At 42.1% G+C, this 8,617-nt stretch overlaps 1 protein-coding gene across 1 annotated transcript; it reads left to right on the top strand.

Annotated features, from left to right (window-relative positions):
* The first annotated feature begins 583 nt into the window (after positions 1-583).
* Positions 584-8,011, top strand: PROKR1 (prokineticin receptor 1). Its single transcript, XM_014892608.2, has 3 exons — positions 584-1,032; positions 2,499-3,170; positions 5,758-8,011. The coding sequence occupies exons 2-3, from the start codon at positions 2,674-2,676 to the stop codon at positions 6,452-6,454; spliced, it is 1,194 nt and encodes a 397-aa protein (XP_014748094.1). The 5' UTR covers positions 584-1,032; positions 2,499-2,673; the 3' UTR covers positions 6,455-8,011.
* Positions 8,012-8,617: the final 606 nt, after the last annotated feature.

Below are 8,617 nucleotides of genomic sequence, written 5' to 3'. Positions count from 1 at the left end.
TTTTTATCCCGAACATATTTTACATTCACAGGTTTCTTTCCTTATCTTCTTTTTCCTGAGCTAAGTGCCCACTAGCTCACAAGAGCCCAGACACACAGTCTGAGTTTTCTGCAAACCCCCTACACTCTTCATGACCTTTGACAGCCTCTGATGGTCTCGTCTGCTGGGGACTGTGTAATGTGTCCCACTATGCACCTTGGAAAATGTCAGCTAAGTGAATAAGTCTGGAGGTGCAGAAGACAAGGTGATGTGCCACACCTTTCTTTCTGGAGAACTGGAAAGCAAAAGAACTGCTCCCTCAGGTGTGAGTGCTTTAGAGCAGTGAGGAGGCAGCATTAGCAAAGGACACCAAGTCTTTAAGGATTCGCTGCTACTTTTCTGCTCTGAATAATTCCCTGAGAGGGCAAAGAAAGCTGTCAGGGGTCCTCTGATTTATGGCTATTCACTGTGAGTCTCTCCTGCTGGAGCTACTGCAGCTGCAGTCCAGAAGACAATAGCCGGAGAGAGACACACAGAGAAAGGTTCCTGAGAAAGCACATCACCCTCCTTCCTCCCCCTCCTCTCCAGGGGGAGGTTTGTATTTTGCTTCTGTGGCACATCAGGTGCAGGCTGCTGCTGCCCAGCACAGGCAAAACCCAAAGAACAAGGGCAAACCGGGGTTTATATGTTCCATGCTCAGGCTTGCTAAAAAAGCAACTCTGCCAATTGCATGCATTCAGGGGGGTTAAGGCAGAGGAACCCCAAAAGCACTGTGTTCTATTGTCTCCAGATCGTACTGCCTCTTTAAAATCAGAAGTGCACGAACAGCTTCAAGGTGCCTCCCACTGAGCAAAGGCTTTAGATGCACAGAGGCAGAGGAGCCATCCTCCCCTGAGCAGAGGGCTAACCTAATGGGAGAGAAAGAAGCGCTCAGCGGAGTCCTTGGGCTACTTCCAGTGATCCTTTCTCTCCTCCGGCAGCACGTGCAGATGAGAAACCTGGCGGCTCTCCACAGGGTGCCTGAGACCTCCAAGAAGATGAGTGCAACTGCAGGTACCCTTTGCTGATAGTGTTATGTCAGTTTGTGGATGGTTGTGTTGCCTGTATTTATTTTAACAGCTCTTTTGGTATCAAATCAGATTCAGATACTGCCGCTTGCTTTGGCCAACAGATTTTGCATCCAAGTGTTTATTTAGCACTTCTCTTAAATGAATGTTTACCTTTCCAGGCAGCTGTGGAGATGTCTCCTAAAGCAGTCCCTTGTTAGAACTGTTTCGTTTCAGGCTTTGGCTTTCTGTTATTCTGTTCTGTAATGATCAGTTTGAAAAACTAACTGGTGAGCAAAGTTGTAAAAGAGAGTTTCTGACAGATATTTGTTAAGTGTCGTACATCAGGGTCAGAGAGTGATTCTAGGGAAAGAAGGGAGTAACAGCTCCTGTTAGGCAGATTATCCTTTGTAGCCACGACTGCTATTGTTCAGTAGCTTAGACACCCCGAGGATTTACTGCTTGAGGGCAGAAAAAGCAGTAATGCTCCCTGATCGCCTGCTGGGATGAAGTGAGAGACTGCCCTGGCAGCCAGGAGTCTGGTGTGAAGATGGACCATGGAAAGATACAAGAAGATGCTCTCTCGGCATTTTGATACAGAGAGGCAAAAATAAGATGAGATGGTTTTTCCCCCCTCTGTGTGGGAAAAAAATAGTATTTTTTTATATTTGGTACAACTAGCAGTACAAAGAGGGGAGCCTGCTTCTCCCCAGCATCAAAAATGCAAGGCACTCTGTCTTGCTTAAAGATTTTCCTTTTCACCTTTCACTCTCTGTGGAAACACTTCCCCCGTGAATGGCAGATTTGCCTTCACAGCTAACCCCTACAAGCTGGTTCACGGGACAAAATTCTTGTCTCTGCAAATTGGCAGAGCTTCACCTGTTTGACGAAGTGATAATGGATTATGTTGGCAGAAAATTTTGTCCTGTACTCAATTAATGGCTGCCAAAAGGGAAGTGCTGGATTTAGTATTTTCTTGGGTCTTTGCAACCCTTCCTTCATTAAGAAATGTATTTAGAAGCAAGGACATCAGTTCTCTTTTCTTTAACCTCTACCACATCACTCTGAAACAACCAGAATAAAGTATAAACTTTGTCCAAAAGGCACATCAAATGCTTTACAGCACACTGAGTTGGAATTTTAATGTCTTTTACCTTGCACAGTGATAACAGCACCATGGGCTTGCAGGCTGGTGGAGGTTTAAACTAGATTTTACATTCTTCCTATATTGTCATTTCACTGCCTGATGAAAATCTCATTGTTGGTAAATAAAACTGCTGCTGTAGCAAACAGTGCATGAAGCAACTAGAAATATTTATTTTGTGAGAACAGAAGCATCCCTTCACAGGGTATTTCTTCCTTCTGTGCACATGCAGCAACAGATCTATGGGGCAATAAGGTGCTTTCCTTCAAGATCAGTACTTTTGCTGTAATTTCATTTCAGGAAACATTTTCCTCTTTTTGTTTCCGCAGAAGGAGATAAGTGAGGCTGTTGTCCTATAATCTTCTGGGGAAAAAGACAAGGTTGCTCACAGCTCAAAAGGAAGTTTTGGGTGAGGTCTCTCGCCTGCCACTCTTGTGCCCTGCCACACGGGGCTAACACAACACCAAGGGCCAGCCAAGCTGCACATGCCAAAAGAAGTCAGATATGGCCACAGAGCAAACTGAAGGCAACCTAAATGCTACCACCCACCTCAACTTCGCTGCAATCTTCAACATCCACGATGGAGATTTCACCTCTTTGCGAAACTTCTCTTTCCCTTTCAACTTCACTTACAGCGATTATGACCTGCCACTGGACAGTGAAGATGACATGACCAAAAGCCGCATTTTCTTCACAGCCAAGATTGTCATCGGGGTTGCTCTGGTTGGCATCATGCTGGTCTGTGGCATCGGCAATTTCATCTTCATCGCTGCCCTCGCCCGCTACAAGAAGCTGCGAAACCTCACCAACCTGCTGATTGCCAACCTGGCCATCTCAGACTTCATCGTGGCCATCGTGTGCTGCCCCTTTGAGATGGACTACTACGTGGTGCAGCAGCTGTCCTGGGAGCATGGCCATATCCTCTGTGCCTCAGTCAACTACCTACGAACTGCCTCCCTCTACGTTTCGACCAATGCTCTCCTGGCTATAGCTGTTGACAGGTAAGTGGGACTGCACAAAGATGTGGCCACAGCTTCCAAGGTTCTAAACTATGTCCTCAAGTGCCACATCCACAGTTTTTGTGAACCACTCCCTGGGCAGCTTGTTTTGATGCCTGACCACTCTTTCAGTGAAGAATTTTTTTCCAATTGCCTTGCAGTCCTGAGAGACTGCCTGCCTTTTACTCCAAGAATGTTAACAATTTAATTTAATTGTATCCTTTCTCAAGGCTCTTCTCTCAGCCTCATGCACCATGACTCTGAGAGACCGAGGACCAACACTCTGAGGATCAGCATAGTGCTGACATTAAGTCTGACACAATTGACTCATAGCCAGAGACCTGCTCAGTAAACTCTTTACAGAAAGGCCATGATCACAATACCTCTTCCATGTACAAACACAATACACCTCTCTGTAGACCCTTTACACATACATATGTGATTCCCACCCCTCCTTCCTCTTCTTTCCCCCAGTTTTCTCTCATGTTGCCATTTCAAACTTTAGTATAGCATTGCACAGTTTTCAGTCCCTGAGGGAAAAGTCAGTTCAGGAGTAGTTAGCCTTGCTGAAGGCTGTACAGATACAGCTTGTGTATGGCTGATTCAGCAGTTCCTGACATCAACTAAAGCTGAAGTCTGTGAAAAGACTCTGGAGAAGTTCAGAGATGTTTTGCCTGGTGTGGACAAGGGGATGATCAGCTCCTACAAAACAAATCCTTAACAAGCATCTAACAGAATATCCTTTCAACAGCAGCTGAGAACTCGGGGTAAAGCTATCATGTATGCATTACCATTTTCTATCAGTTTTTCAGCTTCTACAAAGTTTTCTTGGAAAGCTCTGCTAATGCATCCCAGGTTGATGAAGTAACCTGGGTCATGGTGCCCTTATGTCTGCTAAGAAATCAGATTTATAGCATATCTTCCCACACATCTTTAAAAACAAGCCTGGCAAAGATTAATCACTGAAGCTTGTTGTAAGAACACGTTGTTTTGGTTTCATTGCTTTTCCTTCTTCTTTCTTTTTGCAAGCTATTGACTTGGTAAACAGAGAAATCTCATTGTTTAACAACCACCCATTCCATGTTAGTTATGTCATGTGGATTGTTGACTTCTGTCTCTAAAAACAACAGGCTCCTAACAAAACTCTTCACATGTTTAGATCATTTTAAAGGAATCAGCTGTGTAAAGTGACTAAGTCTGTCCCACTGAGGATTTCCTTTAGGAAGGGCTCTCTTTCTTCTTCCTCCATGTCTATTCACATGAAAAAATAGGAACTTCACATTTTTAAGGCCACACCTACACTAGAAAAAATAGAACATCTGAAGAGGAAGAGCGAGTGATAAGGGTGCAATGTCCACATGACAAATGTTTAGCTGGGTGCCCTGGACCAAACTCCCATGGGCACTTATGTACACGTTTGGAGCACATCTTCCAGGACAGTTTAATCTGAACTCAGTTCATGAACTGCAGGACCACTCCACGGTAACAGCCCAAGTGTGGTAAGCAATGACAATCAGGAAATTCACCACAAAAGCTTCCTCCTGACTCTGTTGGACAGAGTCCAACAGCCCATCCAGCCAAATGTTCTGCTTAGCAGATATGCATATATATGAATACATACACATACATTATGCCACAACATACTTGCCCAGGACCTGGTCTAAAAATGTTAACCTATGAGCTCCACAATGAGGCTGACTCATTCTGCTGTCCCCTGACATTTACCCTGCACTATTAAGAGCCATGAACAGTTTATCTTCTTCCAAGATCTGGCTGATGAAAAGTGCTGCTGACTTTCCATTTTACTTTAGAATTAATATATCTTATGGATGCTATTCTATGTATTGAACATATACAGATGGAATAGACTCCAAAGGAATGAGAAAATCCACCTTTTGAAACAATACTTTGGTTAAATACGGTTGTACTAGGACCTCTGATAAAAACCTCCTCCTACCAGGAATACCACAGTCTTGCAGCTTTACAGTCCTAAGCAGTGCAAATACCTAACTCAAGTTTTCTGCTGTGCTATATTACTTAATACTGTATATTTAAGATGCATAAGCAATAGTCACATTCAGAACACACACAAAAAAGGTTTGCATGGGCAGAAAATAGATACACACTCCTCTAGAGTGTGTATATATAAAATAGATTCACATTCTGTTGATGGCTTAAAATTATGTTCACCTGTAACCATACATTAGCATCGCCTTCAGGTCTTTGCACTCCACAGAATAACCACAGAAATAAGAAAAACACCGTGATGTACATTTCACCTCTTCATAAAAAGAGCTATTTAAGTAGCTCTCTAGGGAAAACTTTCCTGATTCTACATGTCTACATTTTTCAAACTCTTGCTCCTGTTTAAAGGGAAAAGTTGTGTTACAAAATTGTAACTCAGTTCCAGGCTGCTGCTTCACAAAATGTTCTTACAGATGACTATGTCCTTACAGACGAATATGTTCAGGCTCTCCCCTCAGGAATGACAGCAATTTCCTCCTGCCCAATTCTGTTTGCTTGTATTTTGAAGTATGTTCTGACCAACAGTGTTTTCAGACTTCATTTTGAATATATTTTTCTGTTCTAGGTATCTGGCCATTGTTCACCCTCTGAAACCACGCATGAATTATCAAACAGCAACCTTCCTCATTGCCTTAATCTGGGTCGTCTCCATACTTGTAGCTATTCCATCTGCATACTTCGCTACTGAAACTGTGTTGTTTATAGTGAAAAATCAGAAGAAATTTTTCTGTGGCCAAATTTGGCCAGTTGACCAGCAGATATACTATAAGTCATACTTTCTCTTCATCTTTGGCATTGAATTTGTAGTACCTGTGATTACAATGACCTTGTGTTATGCCAGGATCTCTCAGGAGCTTTGGTTTAAAACTGTCCCAGGATTCCAGACAGAACAAATCAGAAAGAGGCTTCGGTGCAGAAGGAAAACTGTTATGGTACTAATGTGCATCCTGACTGCCTATGTCCTCTGCTGGGCACCTTTCTATGGCTTCACAATTGTCCGGGACTTCTTCCCCACCCTCTTGGTGAAAGAGAAACATTATCTTACTGCCTTTTACATAGTTAGGTGCATTGCCATGAGTAACAGCATGATAAACACTATGTGTTTCATAACCGTGAAAAACAACACCATGAAGTACTTCAAGAAGATCATGCTGCTCAGATGGAGGTCAGCATATAAGGGAAGCAAATCTAGCACAGATTTGGACCTGAGAACAAGTGCAATGCCAATCACAGAGGAAGTAGACTGCATAAAACTACAATAAATTTTCCGAGGTTCTAGTCTCACCTCTTTTAGAGGGCATAAAAAGGAAATAATACCTTCTCAGAAACTTATTCCTTGTTTGTGGGAATACTCACCACTGGTGAGAATCCTCAAAGAAGCAGCCTACTTTGCATTCCCACCAGAATTCTTCTCACTGGACTGCTGGATAATCCTTAAGTGTGAACAGATGTTGTGCTTCAGTTCACACATCTGTCAATTTGGGATGTAGACACTCATTTTAGATTTGTTTAATAAGAACAAAGAAGTCTATGAGTGCATCAGAGCATATTACAATGATGGAAAAGTTGAGTGCTGATCCTAGCAGTGATGCTTCTTTGTTTCTTAAGAGAAACCTCTTAATCCCTTTGATCTTATGACTTGTGCATTTAAGATATTTGGTGTCATTTTCTTTCTACTCAAAAGGATGCCAAAAAAGCCCATTTTGCTTCCTGCACTCTTTAACCTCTCAGTTTACCCCTCCTGACGAAACTTTTTGAAGTCTACAGACCACCAGCTTTCTACTGTCATTGGACAATATGCATAGCATGCTTTTATGGAAGGCACATGCTCTGAAAGCTAAAATCTGCTTCACAGTCAAGTGAAAACCTCAAGTCTCTTCCTGTTACACCTTGTTTAAGAATGCTTTATCAATATTCCACTCTTTAGTTTTATGGAGAGTGTTACTCTGTCTGTTATGTACTTGGAAATGCCACAGATACATATGAAAAGGATCTCTTCCCTCACCTCCAGGAACCCTATGGCCAGCTTCTGCTGCCTTGAGATGCTGAGCTCCTTATAGAATCAATCACAAAATTGTAGAATTTGGGAATAACATCTCCACATTGTCTAGCCCACTTGGCACACATTGGCCAGGATTGTGTCCAGCTAGGCTTTGACTGACTCCAGGGAATGCTGACAGTCTCCCTGGATCACCAATGTTAGTGTTCAACACCTCTCACTCAGTGAAAATGTGTTTTCTTATGTTCAGGTGGAATTTCATGTGTTTTACCTTGCTTGTTAGTGGGATCCATATAAAACTACAGTATGGTGGTGGGAAAAATCCAACCCAGACATCTTACCGAGTCTGTGCACCTTCATGATAAAGGATAAGTGAAGCCAAAATACCAAGGACATCCTGAGATGATCCATCTTTCTGGGAGCAAGACAGGCTTAGGCTTCAGCAAGCCAGCCTCTAGTTGACTTGAGTATCTTATTGTCTGCTCAGATATAAGGCAACAACTCTAGGTGAATTCTGCATTTCCTTCTGCAGTGCTTCTTCTACTGCTCTGATTTAGTGCAACTCCAGTTTGGATGTTTCTTAACTGAAAATTGTGACAAAGCAGGCAACAGTAATACCTACTCATTTCAACTACACATAAGATATCATGGACATGTACGGAAATAAAATCTTTTCTGTCGTGATGATATATGCTTCCTGTTTTAAAGTATGTGATTGTGCAGACTTTTGCAGTAAATAGTTTTGGTAAATAACTTGTCTATTTGTGAATTTAAAGTGAGCAGCAAATCCTACCAATAAAACATGGCTTCAGTATCAGCATTCCGAATTATTTTTTTGTCTTTTTCCCTTAGTCACCACTTTCTTACCCAACTGAATAATGTGAATGATCCCATTTCTGCTGAAGAAAAATTGATCAATTAAATTTAACGGCAAAAGGATATTCAAATCCATTAAAATGCTCAAAGCCTTTCATCATTAGCTGCTCTTAAATATATGTTGAAGAGTATTTCAACATTTGCTGTTAGGCAAAGAAAAGACTGAAATCATCCTTCAAAATGTCCGTTTTGAAGAGCAGGGGTAAGTACTAAATCCATTTGTTTTCCAGCCTGCCACAGAAATTTAAAGGATCAAAGAGCTGAAGTATTTCACTATCAAAAGGCTTTTTTGACAATTTCCACACTAGGGAAGTCCATCTAAGGCTGAGTTAATAAAAAAAAAAAAATTCGACTTCCACTAAGAAATATAGTACTAAACAAAATCTAGGTCAAAGAATTGCTTTAAAACTCTGGAAATCACTCTGAGAGTTCCAACAGAGCTCTTGTGGTCTGGCCTAACCACTGTTCTAATCCCTGTGCCTGCCAAGGGTATCAAAGCAGCATCCTCCACAGCCTCTGCTGAGGGTTTAGGTTTTGGAACTGCTGTATT

This window comes from Sturnus vulgaris, chromosome 3 (assembly GCF_052056855.1).
Source record: "Sturnus vulgaris isolate bStuVul1 chromosome 3, bStuVul1.hap1, whole genome shotgun sequence".
In the NCBI taxonomy this organism is placed as follows: domain Eukaryota; kingdom Metazoa; phylum Chordata; class Aves; order Passeriformes; family Sturnidae; genus Sturnus; species Sturnus vulgaris.
This window is presented reverse-complemented; position numbering and strand designations above follow the sequence as displayed.